A 17380-nucleotide genomic window follows, 5' to 3' on the forward strand; every position below is an offset into this window, starting at 1 on the left:
CCGTGCTCAGAGCAGGCATCCGGTCCAATCGGTCCACACGGGCGCCGTCTCGGGAAGAATAGTTGGACTTTCGGTCGGCATCCTCTGGTCTCATGCCTCCCAAGCCTCAATCGATAACTCTCCACTATAAGTTGATCTCCTGGCCTTGTCTGTACGACCTCAACGGCCTTATTACAAGACATCCTCCACGAGCCCCTCAGCTGCGTTCAGCTTGCTATCTCCGAAAGCAACACCTTGCATCCCAGTTCGTTGGCCGACTCTCTTCTCGTCTCTGTCTCGAGCTTCTTCCCTCTTTTGCGCCAGGGTATCTCAGCCACTGTCCCCGAGATCCTGCACTGCTAGGATGCTTGTATGGATCAGCCCAACTAACACCTCCTCCCGCCTATCTATCGCCCAGGCCCCGCTGCATCCGCTCCACACGGTCGGGACCTCTTACAACTACCAACTACCGCGCCTTCCCAATTCATAAAACTCATTCCTCTTTATATATGATCTCAATACGACAACTCGACTTGTACACCACACCGCCCTTCCACCACTTAGAGGTACCTCCACAGTCCAACCCTTTCCCATTTCTTCAAGATGGTGCAACGTCCAACCCCACAAGGAGAACTCTCCTTTCCAAGGGAGAGCGGCTGGATACGGAATGAGAGACCACCTTATCTTGACACTTCCCAGCAAGAAAATCGATTTGCTAACCCAACCTCATCTGTCCATCCAACACATTTGGTCTGTTCATCCATCAACTTTAAGATCTCGGTGCTAACTGATTCAAGACTATCGAAACGGCTTTGAGAGAGTGTTGTCGCATTCCTGTCAAGGAGTTCGGCCTTGTCGTTATCCTTGAGAATGGAGAAGAGAGGACTTTTTCATCGCCTTCTTTGGCACCTTACCGTCAAAGGTTCTTCACAGGAGAGTTCTACTCACATTTTCGCCGTGCCGTTCGGAGGGCAACAGAGGACGCATATTCTAGTTCTGGTACCTCATGTCTCATTCTTTACGTTAGGAACACAACTAACTCGACGGCTTCCAGGATATGGCCCGGAGAGTATGTTCAATGAGATCGATATAGAAAGTGATCAAGGACGGAAAGGTAGTGGATCGTCAGAAGGTCGGACTCGTTATCGAAAAACCAGGTCCGATGATTCTGATGAAGAGGTTTCTTCGGGGTCGAGAGGCAAAAAGAGAGCTCGTTACCCTGCCTGGAGGGAAAACTCAAACGATGACACGCCAATGCCAGTTCCAGTTCAGAAGACTCAGCAACTGATGATCGGAGACTCCGCCGAAGTTGAGAAATTTTACGCTTGTCGATTCAAGGACATGCAGCAGTCGTCCTGCAAAGTTATGGGGAAGGCGTTTGTGAAGTTGGTGGAACCCAAGAAACAAACCCACCACCCCTACACGAAAGGGGATGATAAGGCTCCACCCTGGTGGCCGCCAACTGCAGGCGACGACAATGTCAGGGTTCGACACAGGGAACCCGATCATCTCTTGAAGCCAGGTAGGGGATGGCTTCCACAGGCGAGAATAGCACGCTAATTTTGCCCAGAACGAATTCGTCTCTTGGTCCACATTCTCCGAATGATTATAGAGCCCTCCGAGAAGCAACACCCCACGGTCCAGAAACTCGAGCTCGATGTGAAAAAGTTGGAGGAGGTGACAATGGAAGCAATATCCAACTGGTTCAATGACAAAGATCATCCTGAAAATGCTCAAAAGAGGCCATTTCTGAAGGAGATCTTCAAAATTGCTAAGGCGGAAGAGCGGTATAAAAATGGCGAAATCGGTGAGCTTCATCTCTCGATTCAATTGGAATTCCGAAATCTGAAGCTGACATTCGATAGACGGGACCACCGTGATTCCTGTCATGTATGGAGAAAGGTCTGGCGGTTGCGATGGTGACGGGTCCGATGATGGAGGCGACGAACAACCATCTTTCAAGCCCGAGGATGACGAGCATGAGATGCCTCTCCACTCTTCGAGCAACTTGCCGACACCAGACAGCATGGTTTCGCCCCTCACGGGTAGTCACAACCGACATCTTCAGTCAGAGCCTGATTCGAGTGGTCTTGGGATGCGCAGTATCCTCCCAGTCAGGTCAATGGACGACCACTTCAACGATCCGTCGTCTTTCTTTTCACGTGGCGGCTTGGGAGTCAACTTCCAGCAACCGCGAAGTCCGAATCTGCAAGACACAGCGCGTGGCCATGGCCAGTTCGTCTCCCAATCCAACTTCCACACTCCTCAAATGTTCTGGCCACCCAACATGGCCAGCAACGCTTCGTCCAACAACTATTACGTGACGTCTCCGCAGACCTCTCTCCCCCCTTCGAGTAGTCCGTACAACCCGCTGCCTCTCCCCAATCCGCAACAGACCATGCTTCCTCCTCCGCCGATCAGTGTGCAGCACCCTTTTGATGGATTGCCAGTTGGCAGAGCGTACGACTCGTCACCTGCGCTTGGTAGTCAGCTCCGGACTGGGAGCATAGGACATCCGCACCACATAGCACAGCACCACAGCTTCCAGGACTTCTTGCAAGATGGCGGCAATTTCGGACACCATGAAACGGACCTGAAAGACCAGCAGCAGCAGCAGCACATTCACCCAAGCTGACAAACTCCTGCTGGTGGCTTTGAGTCGAGGTCGTCGTCGTTTGGCGCCGTTTGTTTTAGCGAATGCAAGTCGGAAGAATATTTTTAGCCTGTACCCCTATTCACCACGACCACTGTGCAAATATCCTCCTTCAACATCGCACCAAACATCTATTTTCAATGCATTCGGCGGCATCGCTGCAGCGTTCAGCTTGGTGGGGAGATATCAATCTTTTCCGCATCTACTCTGCGAGGATACCAGCATTGCGGTCATTGACCTTCGAGTTCTTCAGCGCGCGTCTTCACATCTGCGAGCCATCTTGCACAATCTTCAACGGCAACTGTCTCTGTCTGTTTAAAAGGAAAGAATTTCTCTTATTTACCTCCGTACTTCCTTTCAATCGTCCCTCGTAATCATTTAGCGTGCTGCCTGCGACTGAGCGAGCCCCTCTTGTTATTTTTGTCAGTGAGATCGATCACGGCGGTCATCCAATTATGTTTTACGTTGATGTGGAACGAGATATGATTATCGAGTGGGCACGAATCATGTGTGCGTTTTTTCTTCAATTCATTCATCTTACTGCAATGGCCTATAAATGGGTTGGGTGGGAAAAAGGAAGGAGGCAGGCGCGGTGTTTGGCGACCTCGGTGGGCTTTCTACGTCTGATTCTGTGTGGTAATGTGGATGTTGGATATCTGGGGTTTGGGATGGCGAGGATGTGTGAGGTAGGTTGAGAAAAGATTGTGATGAGTTATGGGATTATGAGGATTGTGTTGACTGTCAGCCGGGGAGGAGAAGCTGAAGGATCTTGGAAGTATATACGAGGCGGGTCACACACTTAAATATTATCTATACTCGTATTTTCGGTGTGTTCTGCATTTGTTTTCTTCTCATGTATTTCTGTAGATAACCTCGTGTTGTGCGTCAAGCGTTAATTCACGTGGTTCCAGCCAGCCTTCATGATGCTGAGAGTCTAGTCGTGATTGCAAGATCCAAGCTTCAGATACTATCTTCCCTAAGACAAAGTCAAAGCGTTCAACTCAGCACCCAATTCTATCTTCGCACCAAGCATATCCTCATCCTGAACCCATCCCCCAGAGTTCCATCTCGGCTCTGCCTCTTCCCTCTCAAAATGAGCCCTCACCCATCTCACTCTCAACGTTTTGACACCCATCGCCCTCGCCACCCCCACGGCCAATTCTTGGCTCTCCGTCCTGCCAATAGAAAGCAATTCCAGCGGTCCAATATCCAAAATCGCCTTTCTCATATCATCATCCTCAAGTAGGTCACCACGGAAATAAAAGTCATTGTCATACCGATACAGCATCTGCCGTCCTTGATCGTCGCCTGGAATATACAGCGTCAAATCGTTGAGATTCTTATTGCCAGCTCCGGAGAGCGGTTGGAGAACGGAGATGACATCTGCCTTGATGAGCTTCTCCATCCTTGTCAGCTCTTCACGAAGTTCTTCGGGTGTTTGGTCGGAGTCACACGGCATATTGATCTGGTAGAACCTGTAATCCAGAGTTGAGTGATGGCCTTGTGTATCAATGGGACGGCAGAGATCAATGGACAAGGTGCGGAGACATCCCCGATTGGCAGACCCGATCTCAACCAACCAGTCCTGGATCTCCTTGATCGAGTCTGACGACTCGAGCAGGAACTTGTTGCTGCCGTACAACACTGCCCGCGCCTCGAGGGAGATTTCACGGCACACGAGGAACAGCCCTTGCCATTTCAGGAGCGGGATGGGGCGTTCCTGGTGGAAATAGGTTATGGTCTGCTCGCTTTGGGTCAGTGTGGTGATTGAATTGGGACGCGGGGGCAAAATCGGAACTGAATCAAGGAAGTCTTGCATCCAGATAAGGCCGTTTCTGGACACTGAGGCTTTTCAAGGGCAGGGCATTGCCGTCTGGAGTCGCAGTCGCACTTGGAAAGTCGTCTGTCATTGAAGCTGACCTGATAAATAGGCAGAGCTTGCTTACCCAGACTGGTGAGATCCATAACGGGCAGACGTTAAGCAGCTTAAGATATATAATGGCTCTTATGCTGGGCTCGAGGGTGCTGAACGAGGCCTATACAAAGCAATGTCAGAATCGGATCAGATCAAAGAGCGTGCGTGGTTCGTGTGGGGGTCCTCACTGCCATGGTTCAGGAAGAATGGATGGACTGCAGATCAGGAGCGGATGCCTTGCTGGCTGTGACAAACTCGAACCCGAAGAGTCGGAGTCGAGGTGGAGGTCAATGGCCACGGGCTGCTGAAACGACTGGGAATCAGGCCACTTCTGCAGTAGCTTGTGTAACATGTCTTCCATGCCCTGCAGTGCCCTAACAGGGGCCGCAATTTTCGGCAGTCGGGCCGTGGAATCAACTGCCAACTGCTGGGCTTGATCCTGACATCCTGTACCCCGCCGGGGTAGAAGGGCGCCGCCAACATTTGATCGACAAAATTCGACAGACCCCCTGGGGCGGTGTGACGGTGGGATTACATCGTATGGCTAGGTCATCAAATATGCAGGGCTCGTTTCGGACGCTCACTTGACCAACTAAATCTCCAATCACTATCTTATCGAATGGAGATTATTGCGTTATTGATTGCAATATGCAAGGTTCCTCAGGGATGGAGATCTTTGTTGAGGCGGCAAAGAGTGTAATTCCCATTCCCATCATTACGCGTGACAACCAGGCAACCCGAATGCGGTCTTCGTACCAGTCGCTACTGCAAGTGCTACATAGTTTGCCGGGTCCCTCGGACTGCAAGCAAAGAAAGGCCAAAACTATTGTTCCTGTACCTGAAAGTACTTGAAACTTAACAGAAAGGGATGATTAAGGGAAAGCTTTCCAAGAAAAGGGCTGCATGCCCCCCGCCAAGTGGGAAATCTCCGCCGGAAATTTCCCATGCTTGAATTCCTTCTTCGGATGTTCAGCTGCTGCTTTTAAACGTCTTCAGAGTGCAGGCTCGAGCACACCCCATTTGGTCAGCCGCCCAGTTCCTGACAATGCGGCACAGTTTCTCTTCTCTGCTCGGCGCTTCCGCCTGGATTTTGACCGTCCACATTCCCCATTGCAACGCTGTGGCGTCCAATTTTGGGGGCTTGGGGTCGTTATCCATCTACCGAGGGCCATCCTGGTCCTCCTGGATAATGACACGCCAAAGCGTTCGATTACTCATCACCGATGTTACCTCATGTGGAAGATTCCATTTATATGGCAAGGGTGTTTTTGGAACATTTTGAGCAGGGTTTCAAGCTGTCCACGGTGTGTTTCTGGTAACTTGCGGACAGGGGGCAGCCTGGGGTAGCTTTACGTTTTACGAGCTCCCATTGCGTAAGCCTCCTCGGCTCGAATATAACTTTTGGTTTCGGTTGCCAAGATGTGTTGTGCTTTGGGAGAAGATCCGTCTTTTCGCCGTGTGGCGGCGTGGATCTGCTCTTTGCCATTTCCTCTTACATGTGGCTGGGCACGAGCACTCTGATTTGTGCTGTCGTGTTGAGAGCAGGTCCCAAACAAGCTGGACGAGCAGTCAAGTCACAGCTTGACGACTGCAACCGACAAATGCGCGAGTGGGGTGCTGATCATAAACACCGTGCCGCTTTCTTTGAGAATCATGATTTACTCTGACGGGACAGATGCCTCCAGTGAGGACCGAAGTATCCATCAACGAGCACATTTGTGACTGGTATCAAATACTTCGAGCTGATTGAATTGACTCGCTCTAATAAGTCCAAATTTCCCTACATTCTTTAGTGGCTTACAGTAGACAATAAAAGCTGCAACTGAAGCTGTGTTATTTTTGACACTTTCCATGTAAATGCCCCATCAAGTTATAGGATATTCAAAGTATCCCTCTTCTGCTATCTTCGAGATTACGAAGTATAGAAAATCTGAAACTCCCTAGTTCAGATAAATGTCCAACTGCGACTTACGACATTTGAAGTTCAGTGCCGCTTTTCTTGTTTAGCGCGAGAGTAGGATAGAAATCTTTCCGCGGTGTGAAGGAAACAAAGAGTTCTTGCCCGGATAGTTCCCGTTTGGAAGTCACTTCGTGGAACGATTTTCATTTTCTTGGTTGCTCATTGATGGATGTTCGCAGCTTTCTTATTGTTGGGTGGGTTGTTTATTGCTAGACTGTCGACGATTTCCAGATGCTCTGTCTGAGCGATATTTGGATGAAGTGTCGGAGTTGAAAAGTTCAGGAGAAAGGAAATCTTTCCTTCTCATATACTCATGCAACTACATATCTATGACATCCGGAATATAACTTAAAGGATGTGATATATTACGAACCAAGCTGGTCAAAATTAGGCGAGCATTGTAATTTTAGTGCCATCCGGGACGAGCGATCCCCCATATGCAAGGAGTGCATCACCATGGATGGGGGTATTGTGTTTATACCTCATTTTACTCCGACTTGCCATACTCGGCTGATTTGGCAGGGCTAAGATGTTGCTTCATCGGCTGCAAGTTATAGTTTGTTTTTTTCCCCATGAAGCTACCCATGGACGACTCCACCTTAAACGTCCTCATTTACACTTCAGACTGGTAGAACACAATTTAAGTCAATAATTGAATTCTACTGCACTGCTAGAAATCTTCTCGTAAAGCCCAAGGGACTCGCACTCAAACTCACTGAGCACCAGCTTGTACTCAGACCGATTGGGGAGAACTATGGCCAAAGAACTTTCTGTGCTACAAGACCTAAACACTCTTCGGTCGCGCCTCCGGGTATTGAGTCCGCCCTTACGTCAACTGGTGATTCCTCGTCAAAACCCCGCCAGATTACTCGGGCTAAACGGCAGTTCCGTCTCAAACGCCTTTCTACTTCTCTTTCCCTCTCCTTTCTTCCCCTCTTCCTCCGTTCCCTCGTTCCCGTCCTCATCTCCTTTACTCTCCCTCTCACCGTCAACTACCTTCCCGTTTTGCTGCTCCTCCACCTCCCCAATCGCAAAGTCCAGACATTCCCTCCATTCCCGCAAGCGCACAAGACTCTCGCCGTTGAAGATGGAGGGGTCGATGTTGCATTGCGCGGTCTGGAATTTGGACTCTAATTGTTTTTGACAAGCGGTGAGCTGGGTTTGCAAGTTGGAGCAGTGGTCGCGGTAGTAGTCGCGTTGTGCTTCGTAGGTATCGCGCTCGTCGGTTAGCTGTTCGATGTTGGGGCCCATGTTGGGCTGACGAAATCCAGGTTTGGCTCTCTATCCACTAGGGTTTGTCGTTTGCGAGTACTTCTCACTAACGAAGTTGTGAAGTGATTTTTGACTAGACGAGACAATAGTGTTAAGTTTGTCTTGGAAAGAAGATGACAGTTGCTGTTGATTGCAGAGCGAAACGTACAGAGCACAGATTTGGCTTTTGAGACACTATGATCAGCACGACGCGCAGGATCTCTTATTGCCAGATGTCAATTCGGTCATGACTGGATCGCAACGTGGCAATCCGAACTATGGCTTGGAGCTGAACTAAAAGTAGTGGCAGCCCGCTAGGCTGCTCTTCTTAAGCGAACCCCTTTTTTGAACATCACACACAGTCACGTGCGGCTGCCTGAATTTCATCCTATTAAGATGAGACTAACTGCAATAGACAGTGGTTCAACTTCGTAGAGGAATCAGCCAGCGGTGTAAGTCGAGTGATATGGTATATCGGTTATGGTACAGAGGGAATTTGGAAATTGTATTGCTCTTTTGGCAACATCGTCCAACCACACTCTCAACGTGAAAATTGACTTTCCATAGGAAGACGAGAACAGGAAGCAGAATTTAAAAGGAAAAGAATTGAGAGACAGCGTGACTTTCAAAAAAGGGCGTGAACTCTCATTAACCAACGAAGAAGACGACCATTCAGATATTCACAAGGAAGCCACGATCATAGTCGTGCTCGCATTCTTGAAGTAAGCAAAGTTCCACGTACAACGCTTTTGACAAAATGAGATTTCAGAAATATAATGGTCGACATGCGAATTGAATCATATACATTTCCCCCCCTGAAAGTTCGTGGAGGAGAAGTAATGGAACATGCGTTTCTGGGCGGGAATTTTGAGAGTGGATGTGGCGCTGCAACCGAGGTAGCCAGCCGCTGAAACCCCACTAGTTTGGCGCCAAAAGGAAGGGCAGAAATTCTTTCAACCCCCTCGATCAACATGCCAGCGCCCGTCATGAAGGAACAGTCTTCTATGATCCAGGCCCTGGCAGGATAAGTGACTTCACCGACGAGTGTGATTGACAATGACGTTGGGGTCCTCTCGGCGTCGTGATGGGCTCCAGACCTCTGAGTCTCCAAGTGGACACCCTCGAACCATTATCACGGGCGGAAAGCCGATGAGGCTGAGAGATCTGAACAAGTGCATTCCCCTATTTGAGTGATGCGGTGGGATATTGCTTCAAGACTGGAATCGGTCGTCATCGTATGCCGACTCGAAAAGCATGCTTTGGACTGCAGGCTCAAAGTTGGGGTCGCAGAGTATCACCTCATGTATGTCTAGGAGCTTCCTAATTGCGGACCTAATAAGATGTTGGTTTTGAAGTGTGCTGAAAAGAAGGCCTTATTGTGGAAGTTCTAGGCTTCTCATTGGGCTGTCCCCATCTGGTGCATTGGAATTTAACCATAGTTTATTACTACTGAGCCCCTAAATAATAACACCACCCAAGCACTGGCCATTCAAGGGTGTATAGCCAATAGCGTTTCTGGAAAGCACCTGATGTTTCCTAGTTGGGGGTTATAAATGAAGTTTCAGGGTGGCATTACTAAAAAGCCCACTGCGAGTATTCAAGGGGGGATAGTACCGGTGGCGCAGTCGCTGACTGCCTGCTAGGCAGCACCTCCTCCTCCTCCTCCCCTCGTCATATTTTAGCATCTCCCTTTCCACAATCATTAATTACTATCAGTCTATCATCGACCTAGATGAAGTTCATCTTTGGATAGTTACAAGCATCGACAACATATCACACACTTACCCTTTGAGCAAGGCTCCGACCTCACGATGAAGGACATAACCAGGTCAGCACTCGCGGTCCTGGGCCTCCTCTCAGGAACCCAAGCCCGCTCTATTACCAAACAAGCCGCTATCTCCCTCCCCTCCAACAACTCCATCTCCACCAAATTCTCCTCCTGGCTCTCCGCCTTCAACACCGGTGACGAAGCCACCATCCTCGATTTCTACAGCACCAGCTTCCCCGAGCACAACGCCACCCAGGAAGACGACATGAGCTTGGCCAAAGGGATCCTCTCTCCTACCCAACTTGCCCGAATGGCGAACTGGACCGGCGGCTTCGAGCTCGTGGATCTCGAGTCCAGCCCAGACGATGATACGGCAATTACTGTCCTGCTGCAGGACAAGAGTGAGTTCACACACCCTGCCTTCCGGTACTTCCAGGCTAGCATGGCTATTGATGATTCGAAACCGGGACAGCCGATCACGAAGCTTGACTTGTTCCCGGTTCCGACGCCGCTGAAGATGATTCCGCTGGACGACCCGAAGAGAGAACGGTACGAGAAAGGCTTGCAGCCCTTGACGCCGGAACTCAGGACGAAGCTCATCCAGAACATCGTGAAGGTGTTGCGGGAACAACACATCAACGCCGAAGAAGGGAAAGCGAAGATCGCCATCCTGGAACGCAATCTCAGAGACGGCAACTACGATACCTTCGTAGACAGCAATGCATTCCACATGCGTTTAACCGCCGATATCAGAAATACCAGCAGCGAGGGTGCCGATGGTGTTTACATCAATTTCGGCGAGCCAGATCTGTTTCGTGATAACGAAGAAGAGGGGGCCGAGGAGGATTTTTCCCCCGATAAAGATGAGTATTTTGAGGCAACCGGGTATGGGTTTGGCAATGTCTCGTTCGACACCGCTGCGTTACCAGGCAAGACTATCGCCACACTGCCCATCGCCCAGCTCTTCGGGCTCGAAGAGCGCGGTGTCCGCGACGCTGCGAGGGCGAAAATGAACAGCGTGGCAGAAGCTGACGTCTTGATCCTCGATTTGCGGAACTGCTTTGGGCTCTTCGCCGATACTGCCGCTTTTATACTTTCCTATATATTCGATGAGCAACGTCCCTTAACAAAGTCAGTCGATCGCGACGGTAAGACGCAGAACTTCACGGAGACGGTGAAGGTTGAGGAGATGAGGGCAATTGGGTGCACGATTTTTGGGGGCAGGAAACCGGTTTATGTGTTGACGAACAATCGGACGATGCTGCATGCTGAAATGATTGCTTATTCTGTGCAGAAGTATGGGAGGGGAGTGGTGGTTGGGGAACAGGAATCCACCATGGGATGGGCGCGTCCGATGGAGGTGAGGGTTGAGCTTTGTGAAGACGAGTTTGGGAAGGGCTGGTGGGGCATGTTTCTCCAGACGCTGAGGTTGGTGCATGTGGCTACGGGGTGGAATTGGCAGGATGTGGGCGTGAGGAGTGATGTTGTGGTTGAGGAGACGGTGGTGGACGAGCATTGTCGGCATAAGGCTAGGCTAGCTGCCATTGAGTTTGAGAGGAACAAGGGGATTGAGAGGCAGGATGAGTTGTAGGTTTGAAAGTAGGGCTGACCTGGGATATTTACGATTTGTCGTGATTTCTTACGGAGTCTGGGATTGATTTGAGTTGGAAGAGAGAATTCACAAATGGGGTTTAACGGCTGCTATGAAGTACCAATCTCAACTCGATTTGAAGGGTACGGATTATTTGTTGTTCTGAGTTGAGGCCAGATACTTGTAAAACGTACGAAGTACAAGTGAAACGTCAGGCTTCATTGACGTCACGACTTTTTTTTTCCCACAAATATTTCAGCCTCCCAAATTCCTAAGGTTAATTTTCGTCCGAACTTTCCACCGCATCGGCCACCATTCAATTCACGTTTGGAGTCATACCAGATTCCGACAACTCACCAAAACGCCACCAGTCTGATGTTCTGCCGCTCTGTTCTCCGTTGTCTGACTTCACTCGGCTCCTCCGCGTTCCGAATCACGCCTCAGAAGCCTTCACAGCGCTGTCCCGCCAATAGCAAGCCGCGCTTCGACTTTGTTAGCGGATGTGCGCCAATCTGTAACGCCTATTGTCAGCCTCGCCCGAGACATTCCAGCCAAGCTTCCCCTGGTGGGGCTGACCAACATCGTGGAGTCGCTATGTTCTTTCCTTTTCCTCTCCTCTCCTCTCTTCTCTTCATAAATTTAATATAAGACAGATTTTTCCTAATAATTTTTGGAGACCGATTTCTTTATATACAGCTTTCACATCGCAGAGTTGGAATAGCGGGGATAGGGATTGAGATCTTGGATTGCGACGATGGTTGGCGTTCTGGCTCTTGCGATCTTGGGGGTAACAGCGTACTTGACGCTGAAGGTGGTGCGGAATTTCCTGCTCAATCTGGAGCGCGCGAAGAAGTCAGGCCTGCCGTATGTTATTGGGCGTAAGTTGCCCTCTTTGGAGTGTATCCTGTGTTCTGTGCCTGCGCATTGCGCGTTGCGCTTGGGAGAAGCTTGGGGAGCCGCGCACCATACTGACTCAACGCAGTCTTCCCTCCGACGGGATTCGTCTGGATTGGTCTAGGAGAAATTATCGGGATACCACTCAGCAGGATACCCTATGCCAGAGAGTGGTCATGGCTCCAGTACGTCATCCCAATGCCACCCCTCCATGAAACAAGCTCACGAGAACAGGATCATCCACCTCCAAGGCTCATGGCGGGTACTGCGAAAATTAGAGGAGAAATTGGGGGATACATTTCTGCTCGTCAACCCGCTGAAGCTTTACATGAAGACCTCGAACGCCGAGCTCGCAACGCAGATCACCGCGCGCCGCACCGAGTTCACGAAACCGACCGAGGGGTACGACCTCGTTGACATATTCGGGAAATCCATACTCACACAAGAAGGGCAGGAGTGGCGCCGACACAGGAAGATTGTAGGGCCGAGCTTCTCGGAGAAGAGTAATCGGCTTGTGTTTGAGGAGTCGCTGAGGCAGACGGAGGGCATGATCGGTCTGTGGGCCACGCAGGGAACGAACACGACGGCGGAATTGAGGGTTGTGAATACGCCTGAAGACGCGGCGACTCTGAGTCTGCATGTTATCTGTGCGGCGGGCTTTGGGGTCCCGCAGGTCTGGCCAAATCAGACGGAGGAGATTTTGGACCAGAAGGGGTTGCAGGCTTTCAGCAAATTTAAGCTGACGGGCGAACATACCTTGTCGTTTAAAGATGCCTTGATCTCATTGTTGAAGCACCTTTTGTGGTTTGTGCTGTTCAGCCCGTCGGTGTTGAGTATGTTCAGAGCAAAGTCTTGGGGTAAAGTGCTGATAGCGTTACATAGAATCGTCTCCACTCAAGGTCCACCAAACAACATACAAGGCATTCAACGAATGTAAAATGTACTTTGAAGAGCTTTTCGACCTCAAGAAGCAACAAATCGATCTTGGAGAATCTGAGGAAGGGACAATGGATCTGATGGGTACGGGTTCACCAATTTCCCTTTTCACCATACTAATAAAATCCAGGACCAATGATAAAGGCCAACTATGAATCCTCCGCCACCGATTCCAAGACTGGTGATGCACCAAGTACAACACTTACCAAAAAGGAAATTCTCGGAAACGCCTTCATCTTCCTTTTTGCGGGGCACGAGACAACAGCAAACAGCATCCACTACAGCATCGTCTTCCTCGCCATCCACCTCTCAAAACAACGCCACTTACAAGCCGACATCGACAGCATCGTCGGCTCCAAGCCCATCTCAGAATGGAGCTACTACGACGACATGCCCCGCCTCTTTAACACCATGCCTGGAGCCGTGATCCACGAGGAGTTGCGCCTCATCCCCGCGATTCTGAATGTGCCGAAGGGGACGAAGGGCGATCAAGTAGTGACGATAGATGGCCGACAGTTCATGGTGCCGGATCGGACGTTCGTTCATTTGAATATCGTGGGCACGCACAGGAATCCACGGTACTGGCCTGAGAAACCGAATGAGTTTTTGCCTGAGCGGTGGTTGTCTTCCCAATCCACCCAGAGCTCCACCACAATCATAGACAAAAAGGAGGAGGGCGTCGGAAAGGAAGTCACTGGTGCTGATGGATTGGAAAAGGCTTCATTCGAGACTTCTGGCTCGACGAGTCTTGTTAAACCTGTGAAAGGGAGTTACATCCCTTTTTCTGAAGGTGCAAGAGCATGTCCAGGGAAGAGATTCGCGCAGGTTGAGGGAACGGCGGTTCTTTCTGCGCTATTTCATAGATATAGTGTGGAGCTGGATGTAAGTGAGTGGGCGAGTGATGAGGAGGTTGAAGGGATGGGGAGGGAGGAGAAGAGGAAGGTGTATGCGAAGGCGGTGGAGAAGGCGGAGATGATTATTCGGAGGAGCGAGCAGATAATTACCGTGCAGATGTTGCCGGGCGATAGAGTGCCGTTGAGGTTTGTGCAGAGGGGGAAGGAGAGGTTTGGGGATTTGTGACGTGGGCGCGTGGGGGAGACGTGAGATGTGTACTTCTACGGCACATGAATAACAAAGTCTGCAGATGAGAATTGGATATAATTTCCTCGGCAGCGGTTCCTCCGCAACGAACAACGATTGGTGAAGTCACTCAGTGAAAACAGAGACGCGATATGCCATGTTATACATATGTGGTTTCAGCCTCCACAAGACCAGAAGCCACTTGCTTGTATTACCTGTTTTTGCGTCCAGCCTTATTATTGCAATAAAACGTGCACCCACCCTTCTCGTGGCATGTTACTCTTTGCATTTGCTGTCAATATTATGTGTCTGTGTCTTCCATGTCAGCGAACTGCACATTGAAGTCAAATTTGGGGTCTCACCCAGCCCGATATGTTGACCGGTCCATTTACCTGTGCAACGCCCAGTCCATAATTTGTTCCAGAAAGGTTTGCTGATACATTGTTGATTGTGCTCTATTACCGTGTCACCATATCAACTCCGGGGACGGGATTCCTATGCTGAATAATAGAAGAAGTACCTTACGTGCAGCTTCCTTTTCGTTCTTGTCTTTTGGAGATGCACATTCCCTTACCCACACTCCCAACACACCCATTACCTTTTTGTAATTCTCGCCGTCGCTGTCCTCGTACTTGCACATTTCAGAGTGATCCGCATAGAGCGATGGATGCGGCTTCCCAGAAAGGCAAGCGGACTCCTCCGTTACGATCTGAATGCATTTCAATTTTAGCACTGAGACCATGTGGATCGCATATCACTCGCCTTTCGTGCTCCCTTAATTTCCATTCCTTCGAAGAAGCACATGATCTTGATCTCCTCGCCGTCTCGAAAGCGGCTTGCCAAGAATGTTGGGAAATCTCTTCCAAGGCTGACGGGAATCTCCGAGTTGATATCTAAGTTCCTCGCCAGCTCTTTGTTTGAAGCCAGGCCATCATATTCCAGAAATATTCTGCCCGTCTCCAACCAGGCTGCGAGTGGAGAGCCAGCATGAGGAGTTCCCAAGAATGCGATGCGAGTTTGTGAAGGTTGATTCCAGAAGTGAACCACCTGAGCGCCGCAGCCGAATGTCAAGATTCGGGCATTGGGTATGTCAACCTTCAGAAGATCCCGAGCCCAGCACATATCTCCTGCAGTCCGGGTCTTGAAGAGATCCCGGTTTAAACTGTGAATAAAGACTCATCTGAAAACCAAGTGCCCGTGGGGCTGGAGTGTAATTCAATGGTTTCTTGGTGAAGGCAATTGTAATGCTGTCTAGGCAAGCCGTCTGGGTGGGGGATGGGAAACCAACAGAAGGAGGTTGCATTGTTCCTTCTAAGTCGTGTAAGTCTTCAGCAAGTAACTGGCAACTGCCGCCGGAATCGATTTGGGGAAACGGTACTTCATTGGGGCGCCATTTGAGGGCATGAAGAAGTTGTGAGAGTGGCTTTCAAGATTGGGGTTTAACCAAAGGTGACGGGAGGTGAGCACGTTCAGCATCAGCATACAGCAATAGAATTGGGTCTTCAGCGGTAGTTGAGTAGATGCTTGCAAAGACCAGTGATGTTTTAGAAAGCATCCCGAAGCATTCCTTGAAGTGGGGATCCTTAGATAGATAAGCTCAGACACCTGACACCCCTCTCACTACGGGGGCATGTACGAAGTATACTCTGGCCTTTGAGAAATACGAACAAGGTGGAAAAACATGAAAATGAGCACGAGGCATTCTTCTCTATATTTCTCCTCCTCAGTACTATGTTTTCAATGAAAAACCGATTACGAGGCAGACCAAGGCTCACTTGCGCTGAATGGCCCCTTTTTGAGGGGGTAAGACGAGAATTAGGCGATGACACTAACACTTCAAAAATTTGACCCCTTCCCGATATTCAGAACCTTTTAGTATACTGTAACTATATATACGAAAGCGTTTTAGTAATTTCGGGAAGTCTGTTTCTTCACGAATTCAGTGGTTGTCCGGTATTTTTTTAAGTGTTCGGAGGACACTAAGTATAGAGTCAGCTCTCACTAATCGTTGCTTTCCGCTGTGAATATCTATTTTGGTAGGGTCCTACCATTTGACCGATTAGCTGACCACTGGTAATGTTGAACTTCATCAGGAATCAGGAATAGTTCAGAGAACCCAGCTCTGATAGAGCTCGGAAAGTTGAGTCGACCACGTGAAGGACGCCGAACCGCCCGCATATTCCTGGCCAAGGCAAGTAGGATGCAACACAGCCTCACATAGAACACAGATGATCAAACCTGTCACCTAATAGGGCACATATAAGGCTGTAGCCCATCTTTTTCGAAGTCTTGCTGTCATGGTCCTATTTCTTGGTTGACAGTATTGAGCGATGCCACGAGTCCTGAGAGCTACCACCGTCGGCGGAAGCTGGAGATTCGCCAATCCAGGGCGATGTATTCCTCCGCGCAGAGCCATTTCAGTACCACCATCTGAGCGCCTCTGAACCTGAAATACGTTTGCTCAAGCTCCTAAGCCGAGAGGATTCGTCCCACGACATCGGCTACACGATTACTTGCGAGTTACTCCACATCAGAGTCTCTGAGCTCCTTCATACAGGGCGTTGTCCTATACATGGGGCGATGCATCAGACCCGGTTCACTCAATCATGATTAACAGCAAGGACTTTAAAGTCAAAGAGAATCTGTGGCACGCTTTAAATCAGCTTCAGCTCGAGAATGAAGCATTGTTGATCTGGATCGATGCGGTTTGCTTATAATAAGCCAATTGATACCAAACAAAACACCTCAGAAACTTGAGGTTTTGACCTCTATTTTGTGAGGGGTTTCGTTTTGCATATATATCAATCGATGCTAAACAGAATACCGCATAACTTAGACTTCGGTTTTCTGAAGGGTTTCATTTTACAAGTTAGATCTTTGCTTAAATTATATAACTCTTAATAAACTTATTTATTATAATCTCGAAAAATTAAGTAAATTAAACAAAATAAAAAACTGATTATAATAATAAGTCTTAAAAGGCCTTATAATAAAGTATCAAAGGAATTATTTTATCTCGAAGTTAGTGTGACGGCGCTGGCTGGGGCCAAAGGGGGGTGGCTGTCACATGACTGGTTTCACCTAGCTAGCCGGCGTTTCAGTGGTTTTAGCTAGTATTTCCCTCCTTTTATCCCCTTTCCTTCTCTCTCTCTCTCTCCTTCTTCTCCTTAGCTTAGTATTTTCAATACATGAGATTCTTGGATCTTTGAGCCCTGGCCATTGCCTCGATCCCGCCGTCACAGTTAGAATTTAAATTAAAAGATTTGCTATAGTAAATAAAGTAAGCTTGCTTATATTCTTTTAATAATAATTATATAAAATAATAATTAAGGCTATTATTATATTCAAATATT

The 17380-nt window shown here is 49.2% G+C and overlaps 6 protein-coding genes across 6 annotated transcripts; 4 read left to right on the forward strand and 2 right to left on the reverse strand.

Annotated features, from left to right (window-relative positions):
- Positions 1-582: 582 nt before the first annotated feature.
- Positions 583-2614, forward strand: K444DRAFT_639731 (uncharacterized protein; the record flags this gene model as incomplete). Its single annotated transcript, XM_024884407.1, has 5 exons — positions 583-729; positions 777-978; positions 1034-1501; positions 1550-1786; positions 1845-2614. 5 exons carry the CDS (start codon positions 583-585, stop codon positions 2612-2614), a joined length of 1824 nt encoding a protein of 607 aa, XP_024743533.1.
- A 774-nt stretch (positions 2615-3388) lies between these two features.
- Positions 3389-4604, reverse strand: K444DRAFT_122785 (uncharacterized protein). Its single transcript, XM_024870399.1, has 2 exons — positions 4579-4604; positions 3389-4522 (listed from the first exon to the last, which is right to left on the reverse strand). The coding sequence occupies exon 2, from the start codon at positions 4449-4451 to the stop codon at positions 3609-3611; it is 843 nt and encodes a 280-aa protein (XP_024743534.1). The 5' UTR covers positions 4452-4522; positions 4579-4604; the 3' UTR covers positions 3389-3608.
- A 5072-nt stretch (positions 4605-9676) lies between these two features.
- Positions 9677-11411, forward strand: K444DRAFT_122869 (uncharacterized protein). The gene is made up of 3 exons (XM_024870400.1): positions 9677-9927; positions 9999-10886; positions 10955-11411. The coding sequence occupies exons 1-3, from the start codon at positions 9892-9894 to the stop codon at positions 11006-11008; spliced, it is 978 nt and encodes a 325-aa protein (XP_024743535.1). The 5' UTR covers positions 9677-9891; the 3' UTR covers positions 11009-11411.
- Position 11412: 1 nt separating this feature from the next.
- On the forward strand, positions 11413-12112 carry K444DRAFT_122988 (uncharacterized protein). The gene is made up of 2 exons (XM_024870401.1): positions 11413-11931; positions 12100-12112. Exon 1 carries the CDS (start codon positions 11493-11495, stop codon positions 11763-11765), a length of 273 nt encoding a protein of 90 aa, XP_024743536.1. The 5' UTR covers positions 11413-11492; the 3' UTR covers positions 11766-11931; positions 12100-12112.
- K444DRAFT_606952 (cytochrome P450 monooxygenase-like protein) lies at positions 11692-14120 on the forward strand. The gene is made up of 5 exons (XM_024879080.1): positions 11692-11995; positions 12100-12196; positions 12246-12844; positions 12894-13031; positions 13078-14120. The coding sequence occupies exons 1-5, from the start codon at positions 11872-11874 to the stop codon at positions 14025-14027; spliced, it is 1908 nt and encodes a 635-aa protein (XP_024743537.1). The 5' UTR covers positions 11692-11871; the 3' UTR covers positions 14028-14120.
- A 633-nt stretch (positions 14121-14753) lies between these two features.
- K444DRAFT_516617 (uncharacterized protein) lies at positions 14754-15203 on the reverse strand (the record flags this gene model as incomplete). Its single annotated transcript, XM_024873697.1, has 1 exon — positions 14754-15203. A coding segment is annotated over one exon (450 nt), but the record flags the coding sequence as incomplete, so codon positions are not given.
- Between the last annotated feature and the right edge of the window lie 2177 nt (positions 15204-17380).

This window comes from Hyaloscypha bicolor (assembly GCF_002865645.1).
Source record: "Hyaloscypha bicolor E unplaced genomic scaffold K444scaffold_13, whole genome shotgun sequence".
Classification (NCBI taxonomy): Eukaryota; Fungi; Ascomycota; class Leotiomycetes; order Helotiales; family Hyaloscyphaceae; genus Hyaloscypha; species Hyaloscypha bicolor.